Source organism: Lactuca saligna, chromosome 2 (assembly GCF_052625555.1).
Source record: "Lactuca saligna cultivar CGN05327 chromosome 2, ASM5262555v1, whole genome shotgun sequence".
Classification (NCBI taxonomy): Eukaryota; Viridiplantae; Streptophyta; class Magnoliopsida; order Asterales; family Asteraceae; genus Lactuca; species Lactuca saligna.
The window spans coordinates 90747800-90765832 of record NC_136418.1 but is presented as its reverse complement, the minus strand read 5'-3'; the positions used below and the strand labels follow the sequence as shown (position 1 = coordinate 90765832).

Below are 18033 nucleotides of genomic sequence, written 5' to 3'. Positions count from 1 at the left end.
TATTCTAAAACAACCCGAAGTTATCACGTTTACACTCAAATTGCATACATTATTTAAAGGTACATTAGACATATACAACTTTAAATTATTATATTAACAAAACTGCTTATAACTACTCCAATAAGACTGTGTGATTATGGTTATCTTTATAACTATTGCCTATTGCTGCGAAAAATAAACTGTACGATTCATCAAAATAAAAACAATCGAAGGCTATCCATCCAAATTAAAAAGCAAATTTGTAACATCTTGATATTGATGTACTTTTATTTTAAACCCTAAGTATGAGAAATTCTTTCATTTTAGCCTTTAGATGTAAATTGAATGCAAAATTGGACCATAGCGACATTTTTGTAATTTTTAGGTGCTGAGTAGGAACGTTGGGCGTTCCCATAGGAACACTGGGCGTTTGTGCCACGACCCCAAACCCATATATTCAGGGTTTGGACCCTATTTCAGCATCCTTAAGTCCCCGACTTGCCTTCTTTCACCAGCCTCCAACCCTCATTTCGTCCTTTGCAACCCTAATCTCTTGTGTGTGCTCCCTTGAGCTTGAAAGTGCGTGTTTTGGTATATTTGAAGCAAATAGAAGAGTACAGAACCAATTTGGAAGATCAAGACCACATAGATCCAGAAACACCTCATCTCCAAGCTTCATTTTGTGGTATAAAGTTCTAAACTTGATAATCATATCTCTAAATCTTGTTTATGTTAGAAGTTTATGCTTATTAGCCCCATTTTCTTGGTCATTTTGGGTATGAGATACCCTAGACTAAATGAGTTGTCCTTTTGGATGTTTTTAGGTAGTTTAAGTGATAAAAATGTGATCTTGGATCTTCATTTCACTCCATGTAAGTATTAAGGTGTCTTAATAGGTAAAGGAGTTGAAGTTTTAGTTTTTTAGCACTTGCTAGCCATGCAACACCATAAAGTTGGAAACTTTATGGCAAAGGACATTAGTTTAAGGCCAGATTTGAGAATTGGACGAAAGAGTTTAAAGGAATAAGCTCTTAATAAGAAGGATTGAGATCTGGTTGCGAACGTTCGGTGTTCGTGGTCAAGCCTCATGATCTGGTCAAGGTTCTGGTATGCATACTAGATGTCAGATGTGTACGTTGGGTGTTCATAGCCTTGTTGATCAAGTTTGACTTTTTGACTTTGACCAGAATTTGACCAAGTTTGACCTAAGGGTATTTTCGGTATTTTGAATGGTATTTGAGCTTGGTCACTATTTGATAAATAGGTGACGGGTAAAGCTGATATTCGGAGTGGAGGCATATTCAGCTATTTATTCAGACAAAGAGGTGAGTTTTCCTCACTATACTCATGGGTCGAAGGCACCAATGTCGACCCAATAGGTTGTGTTACATATTCTGGTATATAGGATGTTTCTATACTATAGTGAACTATTAGATTGGTAGATCTGTATGATTACATGTACTTGCTGGTTATATGTTTATGTTATTTGTTGCACATGTCAACATGTTATGGTTTGTTGGGTTGAGGCGGTCATGCTTTGTGCTGAAGGCCAAGATACCCAAGGAGGTCCGGATAGGATGTAGGCCCTGCGAGGCAATCCATTCGGTCCAAAGGCCCGAAGAGCAACCTAGATAGGCTGTAGGTCCTATGAGGCGGTCCAGTCGTGTTGAAGGCTCGGAGAGCAGTCCAGATAAGCCCTGCAAGGAGGTCCAGTCAGGCTGAAGGCTCATTTATTCATGCTATTGTTTGTTATATATTTGTGTGGTGGTACTTTGGGGGAACTCACTAAGCTTTGGTTTACAGTTTCAGTTTATTGTTGTAGGTACTTTGGGGGAACTCACTGTTATTGGAGTGTTTTACATCTTTATGCGCCAATTTGTATCATTGTTGAGTTGAAAAAATTTCTCGGTGGCTTGGTGTAAAGGCTTTGAAAGCAGCAAAATCCATGGTTGTTCTTTTGTTGGACGAAATTGCCCTCTTTTGTTCATCTTCAACGACAAGATGGTAGGCGGTTTCGAGGGTAGGAGTGGGCTTCATGGATAGAATTTGAGTTTTGATGGTATTCACCATTTAAACCCATCAAAAACTCATATAATCTCTCCTTCTCTTTAGCTTCATTCAGTCTCTTCCTAATATCGCAATCACATTTATTGAAAGTGCACCATGGGGCGGGAGAGACCGACTGAATCTCATCCCAAACACCTTGTAACTTGGTGTAATAAGCAGAAATGGACATACCTTCTAGATGGGTGTGAGTGAAAGACTGCTTTAATTCATAAGCCCTTGGTGCACTCTCTTTTCCAAACCTTTCTTGTAGATCAACCCATATATTTTGATGCAGTATTTGCATATTTTACGTTGCTCCTGATGTTCTTCTCCATAGCCATGGTTAACCATCCCTTCATCACATCACATCTCATCCATGTCATGTAGTTGGATGATTTATCTTCCAATTTCTGAATCTCCCCATCGATGAAGCCAACTTTATTTTTAGCGAACAGGAAATTCAACATCTCCTGTGACCAATCACTATAGTTGTTGTCTGTGGGGGGATTGTTCACTTGCATTTGTCTTGGATAACAGGAGGCATGAATATAGTATGGAGAATTAGCATCAATAGTGTTGTTCTCATTTTTTTGGACGAATCTTCTCCTTCAGTCATGATGAAGTCGTCAGAGGCTTCTTAGGATACGGATCTATAAGACCCGCTCTAATACCATAAAGATTTTAATATTGCCAAAAGTTAAATGATTTCATTCATGCCCAATGTTTAAATATAGAATAACAACCGAATAAAAGGAAATGATTGGAAAAGATAAGCTAGTAAAACTAAACAAGATAAACTATGAAACTAGATAACTTGGTGGGAAGAAGACTTGGCTGGCAATTGGTTGGCATAATAAGGAAAGCCAATTTCTTTATAATCTACTCTTATCATAGTAATCACGTTATTCATGTTATTTTATACTAACTGGATTATGACCCACGTAAAAAACGCAATGGAACATATAAAAAAAAATACATATAAAGTTATAAAAAAACGACACAATAAAAAAAAGATAAAGTAACATAAAGAGACTTCGTGTTATTGATTATATTGAAATGTCTAAACAAATAAAATGAAATGTCTGATTATCTATAATCGTTGAAGGACCTCTTTGTAGACAACATTTTTTGTTTTATTGGTTGGACGATCTTCCTTGTTACATATGAGTACCTTCAAGCCTTTTTTATTTGTCATGCGAGAAACAGCTACATATAACTGACCATGAGTGAAGACGAGTCTACGCAAATACAATCCAACAATTGATAATGATTGTCATTGATTCTTGTTAAACACATGTGACTCAACCTAGTAATATAGATGTTTAAAGGGATGAACTAATAGTTTTAAAAAAAATACAATAGTACACAAATTTAAAATTAAAATTATTGCCCTCAAATAGTCAGTCGGTTTAAATAAAATACAAAAAAATGAAATCTTACTTAAATCTAAATGACCATCTTGTCCTTTTACTTATTGCAATACAAAAAAAAAAAAAAAAAAAATACATGTTTTATATAACGTATTCATCGACTACAGTTTTAGATGACAATTACATTAGTCACCTATTATTTTTTCTTTTGTTCATTAGGTACTAATAATATACAAAAAAATCATCTTATTACATCATTTTATTCCATGAAATCCAATCAATTATAAAAATATGAGAAAACAATATTACTTGCCACAGTAAATGGTCAAATATGAGGTGTTGATTAGAAACATACAAAAAAAGTAGTAATCACTAAATGGAAACGAAAATATGCACATATTTAACAAAAACAAAAAAATATAAAAAAAAAAACGAAAAAAAAAAAAGTTGAAGTAAGTAAATAGCAAATATGTCAAGCTGACATCAGTCAATAATTTAAAAGAGCAATATAAATAAAAAAACAGAATGATTCAGAAGTACACTGTTATTCTTTAGTAGGGACAAAATGGTCAACTGGACAATTTTCTTTCATGAAACTGATAAACTTTACAGTTAAAGGGGCAAATATGTCAAATTGATAATAGTCAATAATTTAGAACAACAATACAAATATAAGAACAGAATAACAATGTATTTATGGTTCAAAGTTACAGTGATATTATGTTCATTTGTAGAAAATGAAGGTGTCCTACTATGAAGGGATAAAAATTTGTTTTCCAAATTTGCCCTTTGTATGAGTAGTACCGAATGCTGCATTATTGATTTTCCATAAAGGCAAAAGTGTGTGAAATTGAAGCTCTTTTTAATTCAGAATGTTTAATTTAAATAAAAACCATAACAACATTGACAAAGACATTAACACCCTGTTCCCGAGTTTATCAAAAGAAAAGAAAAGAAGAGAAAAGAAAGTAATGAGAGAAAAGAATAGAAAGGAAAGGAAAACAAAATTTTCTTTTGTGTTCCCGAGTTGGAGAGAAGTGGAAAGAAATAAATCATTATCTTCTTTCCTTCCAAATCCTCCCAAATCGGAAGGAAAGATAGGAGGGAAAGTGATCCTTCCATTTCCCTCCATTTCCTTCCTTTAATGAAACTCGGGAACACCAATTTCTTTATTTTCTTCTCATTTCACCCATTTCCTTTCCTTTCTCTCGTTAAGTTGAACTTGGGAACGGGGTGTAAATAGTTGAAGGAAAACAAATAAAATCAAAATAAATGGTTTTATTGGAAACACATCTATTGAAATAACTAGTTAGATTAATGTGAAGATTGAGGTTTGAGTTCATGAAAGTATGTAGTGATTTAAGAACAGGAATTGAAAGTGTGAAATAGAAAATGATAAGGCATAGAAGTACACACAGTTGATCGTCGATGACAAGGTTAGAGAAGTTTTTGCTCTATTTTTTCTAAAGATGAAGTATGTCAATTGCTCCTGCATAAATCGAAGAATAAAAATGTTAGGATTATGTATTATGTATAGAAAATATCATGGTTGTAAAAATCGGCCTAGGCAGCCGATTAATCGTCGCCTAGGCGCTTGGTGACCTGCAACCGCTTACGAATAAGGGTTGGAGGGTAAAATAATCGACATTGGTCAAAATCAGTCAAAACCTGTCCAATTCAGTCCTAATCGGACCCAAAATGGGGCTCAAAGGACCCACCAACTCAAAGGAGACAGTTGGCCCAAAGGAGAGTTTGATATGGATTTCAATAAGCCTTCTACCCTTTTTATAGAATTGTTTGCCCTTTATATTTTATCCCAACAACGATGTGGGATACTCAATTGAAAAAACACAGGAACACACAAAGATAATTTTATTTGTTTCCTTTACTTCAATCTCGACTCCGATCAGGTGATACTCGAAGACATACTCAAGTGGAAACAATCAAGAACCATGGATTGAAAACAGATACTCGAGATGAAAACAAATACTCGTTTTGAAGAGGCTTTTTGACCGGTACTGGACGTAGAGCACTCATTCGTTCCCATCACAGATTGTCACCCCATTAACCATCTTCGTGTACCCTATCACCATCACTTGTTCGTTCCTGCTTCCTTTTTTTTGAAATCGAGTTTCTTTTTGGTAGTTGCAAGATTTATAATTGTTCTGGTGGGATCAAATTGCTTATTCATTTGATTAATCTGATTCGTTTTCTTGTTTATGGATGGAATCGGTGTCTACTCAAATTGTTGATTCGTTTGATTAATCTGATTAGTGTTCTTGTTCTTGGTCAAATCGATTCTCTCTAAACTCAAATTGGTAAAAATCAGCTTAATGGTTGTTTGATCACTGGATTGAAGGCAAACCCATAAACTCAATTCGCTATTAAAACAAATTTTAATCTAGCCCATAAACTCGATTGAAGGCAGATTTAAGTTGATACAATGTTTGTGTAAATGGTTTGATAATAACAAGCATACCAAGTGTTTGTGTAAATGTTTAAGATAAACTTCATGTTATAATGTTATATTTATTAAAATTTTAATAAGTTTTTAAATTTATAATGTTATATCTATTAATGTTATATTTAATGTTATATTCTTAGGATTAATGTTATATTTATTAATTTTTTTTAATAATTAATGGTACCCAATTAATCCCCACCTAGCCGATTAAACCTTTAACCGCAGTCCACGATTAGCCTACGTCGAACGATTTCTACAACCTTGGAAAATATATAACGATAAATAGTTCCTTTTTGTAGAGATATAATTTGGCTTATGAAAAGTCGTTTATTATGTATAATATCAATTAGAAGGATTAATATGGTAACCAATTAAATATTCCAAAACATGAATAAAAATTCTATAATTATATACTATTTGAATTCTATTTGAAAAGTTGATGTTATCAATTTGATCTAGAGACAGAAAACATAAGATTGAAATACAATTAAGAATCCTGATTGCTTCGTTGATAAATTAAGAATTCTTTTTTAATAACAAATTCTTGAGGTAACACATATTCTTCAACACTCTCCTTTGATGAACATTTTTTCTATAAAAAAATATAAGTTACACATTCCTGTGATTTCTCATACCGTATGGGTATTAATCTCACCCAAAATTCATCCATCCACTAAGGCCCCTCGGCTCCATTAAGAGCACATCAATCAAAAGCTGTTTTACTACACAATCATCCAATAACTGGCCGCCACCGGTATCCTTGAACAATGTAATAATAATAATAATAATAATAATAATAATAAATAGCTAAACTCGTGAATGATGTTGTAAAAGTAAGCTTTCACTTTGCAGCCTACATATTATATGTTGATTAAATTTCAACCCACACCCTTCTCTCTAACATACGAAAATACATCTAAATAAATCACACTTGTAATGCAAAAAGTGAACCATATGACATTGTTCATACATAATTCTTGAACAGTTCAGTGTCAAATTTCCACTAAACCATGTAGGCTTAACAAAAAACATCTTCTTTTTTTTTTCTTTTAAGGAAACAAGTTAATAATTGTATCATCATGGACATTTTTAGGTAAAAGTAAAATCACAATATATTATTACATTTCTATTTTTTTCAGATAAGAGGAAATTAGATTTTTAAGAGGCGGGGTCTTAAGTCAGCCATCTGCCACCTGGCGGAGAAGCTTTCGTTTTCCCATATGACATTAAAGTATTTATGATTACTGTTTTTCTAACTTCTATTGTCTGTGGGGGTCGACGGAATCCACGTTTCCGACTCGGGACGGATTTGAACTTTCCGATTCCGACACTCACAAAGCAAAAACAATCAACTTCTCAAAGGGTCCAAGAACCATTTTGCCAGTTTTGATGTTAGAATCACGTCTTCATACTTAAGAACCGACTCGGGACTCTTTGGACATTTTCTCATCATCACTATCGCCCGTTGAGTCTTCATCTTCACTGTGGGACCCACTGTCACTATGGCTTGAGTTGCTTAAAGGAGCTGATGTGCAGTTTCGTTTGTCTGTGTCCTTATGATTATAATGAGACTCTGGATCATGCAGGCGGAGTCTTTTCCGGGCAAGGAGTTCGTTCAATGCAACATCTTTTGCATCTGCCCGGGCAACGAGTTCGTTCAATGCAACATCTTTTGCATCTGCCCGGGCAAGGAGTTCGTTCAATGCAACAACATCTTTTGCATCTGCCCGGGCAAGGAGTTCGTTCAATGCAACATCTTTTGCATCTGCCCGGGCAAGGAGTTCGTTCAATGCAACATCTTTTGCATCTGCCCGGGCAAGGAGTTCGTTCAATGCAACAACATCTTTTGCATCTGCCCGGGCAAGGAGTTCGTTCAATGCAACATCTTTTGCATCTGCCCGGGCAAGGAGTTCGTTCAATGCAACATCTTTTGCATCTGCCCGGGCAAGGAGTTCGTTCAATGCAACAACATCTTTTGCATCTGCCCGGGCAAGGAGTTCGTTCAATGCAACATCTTTTGCATCTGCCCGGGCAAGGAGTTCGTTCAATGCAACATCTTTTGCATCTGCCCGGGCAAGGAGTCCGTTCAATGCAACATCTTTTGCATCTGCCCGGGCAAGGAGTTCGTTCAATGCAACATCTTTTGCATCTGCCCGGTCAGCTGACCAAGCAGATGACTGTCCTGCCTGGTTGACAGTGTGAGGTGGGGATCTGGCTTTTCTTTGATTTGACTTTTCTTTATGTTTCTTTATACAATTTTTAAACTTTTTAAACATTTTTCTGTTAGCACGTTCAGCAAGTATCATTGCTCTATCAAGCTCTGACATTTTTGAAAGCCTTTGTCTGTCTTCTTCGCCTTTGTAAAGATCACTTCCAACAGAGTCATCATCACGGTCAGCTGACCGAGCAGATGAATGTGCTGCCCGGTTGACCGTGTGAGGTGGGAGTCTGTCTTTTCTCTGATTTGACTTTTCTTTCTGTTTCTCTATACTGTTTTTCAACACTTCATACATTTTTCTGTTAGCACGTTCAGCAAGTATCATTTCTCTATGAAGCTCTGACATTTGTCTGTCTTCTTCGACTTTGTAAAGATCACTTCCAACAGAGTCTGTGTCTTTATGATTATAATGAGAATCTGGATCTTGCAGGCGGAGTCTTTTCCGGGCAGGGAGTTCGTTCAATGCAACATCTTTTTCATCTGTCCAGTCAGCTAACCCATGATCATCATCTCTAGAATCACTTCCATCATCAGAATATGAACCCTTTCCTTGTCTTCTAGATGCTGGTGTTGAAGGTTGGTTTCTTCCTGATGCTTCAAGAAGCATCTCATCCAAATCCATACTAGGTGCTGGTGTTGAATGCTGGCTTCCTCCTGTTCTTCTTGCTGCTTCAAGAATCATCTGATCCAAATCCACCATGATTCTTGATCACATACAAACACCAACGGTTTTCCAATATCCTGCATGGTTTGCAGCAAATTATTTAGCAAGTGTAATAAAAACTCACATTCGTACATAACCCACAACCAGGGCCGGCCCAAGGGGTGTTCAAGGTGTGCTTAAGAACAGGGCCTACTAAAATCTAGGGCCCATTATTTTGTTTCAGATTTTATATTAGGGTATTTTCAGTTTTTTGGCCATGTACTATGTATCAGACGATAAAGCAAGGACAGCATGAATTAGAAATTAGATGAGCAGGAATTATAAACATTTGGGGAAAAGGAAACGATTTTTTGGTTCTCAATAATGATGATTACGATTTAGACATCGGGAAGACAAGAACAAGTTGACGATGGCTAGCAGCAACGGTGTTCTACTCCACAATCCACGATAATAAGAAGGATATAACTCAATCAAAGCATTCAGTTTATGCTTCTTTTTTAATTCCTTGTTGATAAATCTTAAAAAATCAGTGAATCGGAATTCAGAGCCAGGCTTCAAAAATCTAAAGCAAACTGAAATCAGAAGTGAGGTTTCAAAAATCAGAATCTTGGATCAGGTCTAGGGACGAAAATCAAAAGGTCTTATACCTTTTTTTTTATCTATCTGGTATATTACTGATGTTTAGAAGTATTTATTTATTCTTTCTAATTATTGTTTTCTTGAATTCAGAAAATTGAAGAAATAATCAGCCCACTACTGATCCAACTTTGAGTTTTAGAAGTTTTTGATTTAAGATTTTCTTGAAGTGTAAAAAATCAAAGGTATTGTACATCTTTTTTTATCAATTTGATATACTGATACGTTTCTGGCATTGTGTAGAAGTAAACTAGGCTTTTTTTTTTTTTTCATTCTTACTGTTTTATGTTGTCTGGAATTTATAAGAATTGATGGAACAATCTGTCCATTTTCAAGCCAGCTTTAAGGTTTAGAAGTTTTTAATTTTAGATATATTTGCACTGTTGAAAGTTAGAAGGTAAGTTCTTGTTTTTCTTTTTTGATTATAGCATTCTGATTTCTGTTTTTTTATAGTTTTTTCAGAGGACAGAGGTGTTATAGTTTGCATTTGAGTTTCAATGATTATTAGAATGATGGTTGTTTTGGTGTAGAAGCAAATTCATTTTTTGTGTATTTATATTGAATGAAATGTTAATTTATATGGAGTATTTTGCAATAGAATATGAAAAATTATACTTGGTTTGCTTAAATTTTAGGTTTTCTATGTTTTAGGGTCTATATTTTGTTAAATTGAACAGGGCCTTCGAAATCTCAGTCTCCATCTTGGAGTGTTTCATATTAAGTGCATTTGAAAGACTTTTAGGCTAAAATCATCTGCTTCACACTTGTGATCATTACAAAGCATTTGTTGTATCTATGGCGGGTTACAATACTTCAACTTCAAAAACATATCATGGATAATTTCTGAAAATTTTAAGTTTACATGTGGAATTTGTTGCAATTCTCATCGATGAAAGGAGTGCAGATTTTTACTCATGAACAAAGCGATCAAGAAGAAATAATTAAGTATCAATATCTGAATCACTTACAGGCAACCGCAACAAAAAAAAAACAAAGAAAAAGCTTAATTATCAAAAAAAAAATCACAAACCCTAAATTAGAACAGATAGAAGATCACTATTCAGGATTCCAGACATTTAGCTTTTCGAATTTCGACTAACATCAACTAAGTTTCAAATAAACGATTCATATATTAATTCATAGATTTGAAGTTCGAGGCAACAACAACAAACAAAAACTAATACAGGTGAAGAAATTGGGGATTTTGAGTTAGAGAGTTACCGCGTTTAAAGAGAACGGCGTCCAGAGAAAGAATAGCGTCAGGAGCGTAGTCTCCGTATGATGATGAAGTGATCAATGTTATATGCCAACACTCTTTGGGGTTTCACAGTTTACATCCCTTTAACTTTTACCACTACAATCTCCACCCACAACTTTTTGAATTGTCAATTTGATCCCTTCCTTTTCCAACATTATGGTTACACGGTTTACATCCCTTCAATTTGTACCACTACAATCTTCACCCACAAATATGTTCAATTGTCAATTTCGTCCCTTTCTTTTCCAACATTGTTCTATTTCAATACTTTTCCAAACATTGTTCAATTTCGATATTTTTTTGCACATACTTTTCCTGCACAATATTGTGATTATTACACATTTGGCCCTTCCTTGGTCAATGGGTAGTCAACCCTACTCTACACTTTTGGATTCCGTCGTTACATGTTTTTGAAAACTATCACTTTTGTGCCAAATATTTTTAACATTTGGTCCTTCCTTGGTCAATAGGTAGTCAACCCTACTCTACACTTTTAGATTTCGTCGTTACATGTTTTTGGAAACTGTCACTTTTGTGGCAACTTTTTTAAAAAACTTTAAATTATTTCCAATTTTTTTTAGGAAACTTTAAACTATTTCCAACTCATAAGCTCTTTTCTAGTTCATAAGATGACACACCACTTACAGAAATATCAGTATTTAGTTGCGGAAAAATTGACCGTTTTCCCAAAAAAAAATTAAAAAAATTAAATTTTTTGGAAAACCGATAATCATTATTTTTCATATTTTTCTGATTCCATAATTTTTCTAAAATATAAACGCACACCCACTCCCACCCCACCCACATTTACATAGGAGTGAGCATTTGGACCTGGGGACCGGACCGGTGAATCGGACTGGACCAGACTGGGCCGGGTCGAACCGTTTTTTGGACCCCGATCCAGTTCTCGTTTCTAGGATTTCAGCAAAACCGTCTGGTTTTTTTACCGGTCCGGTCCGGCCTGTTCCGGGTAAAAAACGGTTTTGGACCGGATTATATTTTTTTTAAAATTGTATTTTATAAAATTATTTAAAAAAACATATATCATTCATTTTAAGTCGGATTAACATTCAGTTTTTTCCAACATGTAATTTAGAGTTTGTAGATGATTTTATACTATAATTTTGTTGTTTTTGGTGTTATATTTAATGAATTACAATTCTTCAAAGATGAGATATCAAAGCTGAAATATTTCAGCTTTTCAACAATAAATTAAAATTTGTATTTTATCAAATTCTTTAAACAAGCATATCTCATTTGTTTTAGGTTTGATTGACATGTAGTTTTTTCTAAAATGTAATTTAGAACTTGTAGATGATTTTATACTATAATTTTATTGTTTTTGGTATTATATTTAATGAGTTACAATCCTTCAAACAAATGATATAAAATATAAATAATCAAAATTTGACTGGTCGAAAGAACACAATAAACAAAAACATATTCATTTTATATTGCATTATTGATTTAAATTATAAAGGTTATTAATCATCTATTGATGGCCTAACGAGTAAAACAAATGACACTTCTCCCTTTGTCATGCGTGCCTGGGCCTCGAGCGGGTTGTTGCAACAACCAGGTTGTCAAAAACAAGTCAGTTGAGATCCTCAATTATCAAAAAGAAAATTATAAAGTTTATTTAAAATGGCATATATATATATATATATATATATATATATATATATATATATATATATATATATATATATATATATATATATATACACACACCAAATAACACTAATTTAACAAAAACCAGAAAACGTATTAACTTTAATAAATACAAAAACAACATAATAACTTCTTTTAAACAATAGGAATAATATGTTTGATTTTTCAAAGATTTTCCCTTTCCAAGTATATAATTCTTGATCTAAAATTCAAATTTCATATACAGTTTTATGCTTTTTAGGACAATGTTTTAACTATAAGATTTACCATTTCATTTGAAGTTCAAACAAGTATGTTGCATAGAACTCTGTCAAAAAAAATGTAGCATAGAAAAGGAGTTGCACACGATAAGAATAAGGCAAGTAAAAGCAAGAAAAATCTAGTGACACGCATTGCATTAAGTATTCAGAAACTACCTTCCTTTCTACTCATCTAAACAAACAACTTAATACTCTATCATCGTCAACACGTTCAGATTTAAAAAAAAAAAAAAAAAAAAAGTAAATGTAAATCACAATCAAACAAAAATAAATAAATCTTAAAACTATGTTTTTTTTTTTTTGTCTTCTCAAAACTTGATAGGAGTATTATTAATTTAGGTCAGATTGGGTCTTAATTCGTTTTCTTGTCTTCCGCATTACTAGTTGATGCCAAAGCTACCGTGGATTCATCCTCATCCTCTCCACCAAATCCAAATTCGTTCACTCTCTTTTTGTCTACTGGATAAGCCCATCTTTGATACAAATATATCAAAAATATCACATCTGTAAAATTACAAATTCCACATTTTTACTCAACAACCAACAAGAAATTAACAAAATGATTGAAAGTAAATTGCTTTTTTCATTGAGTTACTTACCATCACGGAAGACAGAAAGTCGATGTAGAATTGGCATTTTGATGACAAATGCAAACAGATCATCAATAATCGTATTCAAAAACTTGTATGTCATCTGCCTCCATGGCATATGAGCAACTGATTTCAGCTTATAATTGATGAACAGCTGTGGACACATCATAATGAAACCTACAACAACATCATCATAATATAACTAATCATGATAATCGGGAAAATTGTTTTTTTTTTATTTAGAGGCTTACCAAACATGTATACGCAGCTTGTAAGGGAAGAGAGAATCCATGAATACCAGCTCTTATGGGTTTCATACATGAGTGAATAAACAGAAGAACAGGCAACAAGTACAAAAAGTACATAAGACAAATACTTCATTGCAAGATCATCGTATTCTTTTGTCTTGTTTCCAGCATACGTGTCACGATCACTGAATTTCAATTTAGGTATGGTCCCACTTCTATCAATCTTTAAACAAAATTAAAAAAAAAAAAAAAAAAAAAAAAAAAACATAATTAGTTAAAGGAATTTTATATGTTTATATCTATAATAGTTTTAAAAAAAATGCAGAGATTAGATATTAGATATTATGTACCTCAATGTGCATTGCTTTTCCTATTTTCCAAAACTCAATGCAGCAACCGACTCCAGAACTTGCTAGAATCATCCATGAGGTGTCGTTGTCCAGGAGGTAAAGGAAGACAACTAGCTGACAAAAGAAACTCACAACAACTGATTTTGCAGAAAGTCCTTCCATGGATTTGTTTTTGTTCCAGAACTGTATGTCTACACAAAAACAACAATTTATACAGAAATTGCTTCCCAGAATAATATTATATATATATATATATATATATATATATATATATATATATATATATATGATTTTTGATATTACCGTTTTTGAATGCCAAAAAGTCAAAGACTGAATGAAGCAGTGAAACAACCATGGTGATTCCCAGAAGATAGGGGTTTCCTTCTACAAACACTCTCTGTATTAACAACAATATCATACATTATTATAATTATTATGGTGTTTTTTTGCTATTAAAAGACCAAAATACCCCTCCATATGTATTTTATACATGTAACAACCTTCTAAGGGCGTTTTTGGTAGCCAAATGGAACTATGGAAGGAATTCAATTCCACTTGATTCCATGTTTGATGAATTTCACCATTCCTAGTGATATGGGTGGAAGGAATTCAATTCCATACTTTCGTTTACTATTAAAAGACCAAAATACCCCTATGCTTGCATTTTATACACTAGGGGTATTTTGGTCTTTCAAATCCAGGCGATTCCTTCAAATTCCATGTTTAATGGATCTCACCATTCCTAGGGATGAGTGGAAGGAATTCAATTCCATACTTTTGTTTACTATTAAAAGACCAAAATACCCCTACGCTTGCATTTTATACACTAGGGGTATTTTGGTCTTTCAAATCCAGCTGATTCCTTCAAATTCCATGTATGATGGATCTCACCATTCCTAGGGATGGGTGGAAGGAATTCAATTCCATACTTACGTCTACTATTAAAAGACCAAAATACCCCTATGCCTGTATTTTATGTAACTAGGGGTATTTTCGTCTTTTAAGAGGATGATTCAAATGAATACCTTAAGTTCGTCGGCTTCTCCTTCAAGCATACTTCCATAACTGCGATGAATCTGGAATGACTGATCAATCTGCAGGAAAAGCTGCCATTTGGTCATGCTTATTGGTGCCACCTCTAGATGAAGGGGCAATTCGGTCACTGTATCATTGAGGGCTATAAGCTTATCTCTAAGTAACCAGAATTCATTGAAGAATACTGTTGGATAATAGTTCCCTGTTGTAGGTTCAAATTTCATGTCTATAACTCAAGTCAAGAAACTCAAGTTGTTGTGACTTGTGAAGTGAGAGAATACCAAGAAAAACACATACTTTTGAAAGATCAAAGACACGAGAAAAAAAAAAAAAAAAGTAGATGTTTAAATCTACAATAAGGACCAAATATAGAGACATGGGCAAATGCTTATAATTAATAAAGGAAAGGAAACATATAACTGGAGATTCATGTAGCTTTAATGAGAATAATTATAGGTTGTTGAGTTGAGCACTTAATAAGGTAGTGTTTGGTATGATGGAATCGGAGAAGGAATGGAATGGTTTATTCCATTGGAATGTAAAAAATAAAAAATTGTTTATAATGCCTGATGAAATGGAATTGACCATTCCCGAGGGAATCTGATTCCTTCCAACTTTTAATAACCCATTTTTATATATAACTTTTCATGACAAATCTTTGTATAGAAGTTTATGGCAGTGTTTTTTTTTCATTCCATCATGTAATGAAATGAAAACTAGTAATAATACTCATTTTATTTATAAAACCTTTGATGACACATCTTTTTTGAAATTTCATGAATTTAAATAAATTGTAATTTTATCTTCAAAAAAAACTAGAAAACAATTTTTATTATAATCTTTTTGGCCTTCAATGAGCTTTTACAATGTTCAGTTTTTTAGTTTCGAAAATAACAAATTCTATATTTATAAGTAAATAATAATACATAGGATAGTTTTGTAACCATTCCTTCTCCTTCATACCTTGTCCTTATAGTTAAATAATATATAGGATAGTTTCAAGAATATAAATGCATTAGAAAACTGAATCAGAAAAGGATACGAGGAGCAACATTAGGTGGAATAGCACGCTGTGAATACCTGCAGAATGGCATAAAAAATCACATGTCATAAAAAAAAATCGATTTTTGGAACAAAAAATTAAGCCTGAAACTATAAAACAAGCCAACCAAGTAGCAAAATGTGATAGGAGAGTTAATAGTGATATTAGGAAGCAACATACTTTGTAAAATCATCAACTAAGTTAATAGTGATATTTGGTTTCCAATATGAGATATATTCCACAGGACCTTCATCCTTTAAATCACCTTGAGGTTCTTCAACACCCTGAGTAACAACATAACATACACATTCATTCAAATTTCACATCATTAGCCATAAACAACCAAGTTGAACACTTGAACTTTGAACAAACCTCAGACACTGCTTCATCATCACCACTTGTGCCTTTAGAGTTCCCCAATAAGCTCTTCTTTTTGTTTGCTTTTGACTTCGGTAAGTATGCCACAATAGCTGCAAATAAAGATATGTTTCATTAGATACATATGCAGAAGCAGAATTAATTATATATTGACTATATTGTCCATTTGGTCAAAGTTGACTTGATGAGATACAAAGTATTACGATGAGTCAGCCCAAAGGCAGCTAAAGGCTGATACTCAGGGTCATTGGGGTCCGCTGGATACCCTGAACGTGCAAAGAACACGTGAGAATATAGACTCCCATTATGCTTCAAAGCCTGAAATTGAAATGCAATTTACATTAAGTGACATTATAAAAAGTTAAAAACCAACATATATATTGTGTGTTGAAATAAGGGTGAAGCATCAAATGTTTTGAAGATGATCACCTCTGATGGATAATACTTTAAGGAAAGAGTCCTGGTGCTTTCTGGACCCCATACTGCGTAAGGTATGTTTGATTCATGCCATATAAGTGCATCTTCATTCCCAAAATCATTGAACTTCTCATGTTCAGAGACATAGAACCACATATCCTGGAGAAAAGATTCATGGAAGAATAAGTTTCAGGAAAAAGAAGCCCAATAAAGCAACGTGCACATGATAGAAGAAAAACAAACAAAGAAATTAGACTACTTGAGAATATTTGATTTTTCTCCATATGACTTTGTGGTAGACATAACCAACCACAGAAACTTGTAGGTGAGTACTTAACAATTCAATTAAAATTCTCAAAAGATTTCCAATTTTTCCCAACAAAAACGACACTTTGATGATTTAGGTCAAACCTAATCGGTTTAAAATGCAAAACTGTTAGTTACTTCACTTGATATACACCACATCACTCCTTCATGTATCACTAGATATGTAATTACATGTTAATCAAAACGTAGTGACATGAATAAAAGTGAAACACATAAGAATTAGGTTAGCGTGTATCATTTGCGATCCAGATTTAAAAGTAAAGTGATTTACACAATGAATCACGAATAACGGAGTGTTTGTGAAAAGCAGAGGGAGAAATAGAAACGGACCAAAAGTTCAGCCTTGTGGAATAGATTGGAGATCTGAAGAGCAGGTTCGGAGCCAGAAGACGAGGGTTTACCACCGGGAGAGAAAAACTTGGATGCGAAGTAATATATGACAGCTACCCTTATGATTCCGGTAAACATCTGGCCAAAACCCTGCTGTTGCTGTGGTTGTCCTCCTCCACCACCAGCGTCACCGCCCTCCACCGCAGCCGGCGGCGCCATCTTGTTATCACAGTCCGCCGGTTGTATAGTTTAGAGAGAGAAAGAGAGATGCAATCTAGCAGAGACAGGAGTAGGAATGGAATGGAATGGAAAGGCAAGGGGGTGGGTTATTGGGGACTCCGATTATGCCATCGTGTGCCTTTAAACAACTGTGGAGTCGCACGTCAGCCTTCTATGATGATAAATATCAGGCTTCCTCTTTATCACGTTAAAATTGCATATAAAATACAATTATGATCTTTGGATATGTACTTTTAACCTAATTCTCTTATTATTAGAATTAGGATATTTAAGTCATATAACAAAAAAAAGATAAATGCTCATTGTTTTCAAGTTTTAAACCATATCTAATAATATAGGACGACAAATTCAAAGTTAGTTACAAATTTTATTATTTAAGAATATATAGTAGACAATTTAAAAATATATATATTAATATATAGGACTATACTAAATTATTCACCATTCTCAATTTATATAATTAAAATTATTTCAAAAATATTATTCCACTTACTAAAAATATCAAAATAT

The 18033-nt window shown here is 33.8% G+C and overlaps 2 protein-coding genes across 2 annotated transcripts; both read right to left on the bottom strand.

Annotated features, from left to right (window-relative positions):
- Positions 1-6442: 6442 nt before the first annotated feature.
- Positions 6443-10683, bottom strand: LOC145031167 (uncharacterized). Its single transcript, XM_078979678.1, has 2 exons — positions 10599-10683; positions 6443-8818 (listed from the first exon to the last, which is right to left on the bottom strand). The coding sequence occupies exon 2, from the start codon at positions 8775-8777 to the stop codon at positions 7272-7274; it is 1506 nt and encodes a 501-aa protein (XP_078835804.1). The 5' UTR covers positions 8778-8818; positions 10599-10683; the 3' UTR covers positions 6443-7271.
- A 1986-nt stretch (positions 10684-12669) lies between these two features.
- Positions 12670-17673, bottom strand: LOC145031166 (uncharacterized). The gene is made up of 12 exons (XM_078979676.1): positions 17284-17673; positions 16639-16785; positions 16413-16527; positions 16204-16301; positions 16012-16115; positions 15832-15869; positions 14780-15015; positions 14058-14151; positions 13755-13945; positions 13408-13627; positions 13166-13333; positions 12670-13070 (listed from the first exon to the last, which is right to left on the bottom strand). The coding sequence occupies exons 1-12, from the start codon at positions 17500-17502 to the stop codon at positions 12919-12921; spliced, it is 1782 nt and encodes a 593-aa protein (XP_078835802.1). The 5' UTR covers positions 17503-17673; the 3' UTR covers positions 12670-12918.
- Positions 17674-18033: the final 360 nt, after the last annotated feature.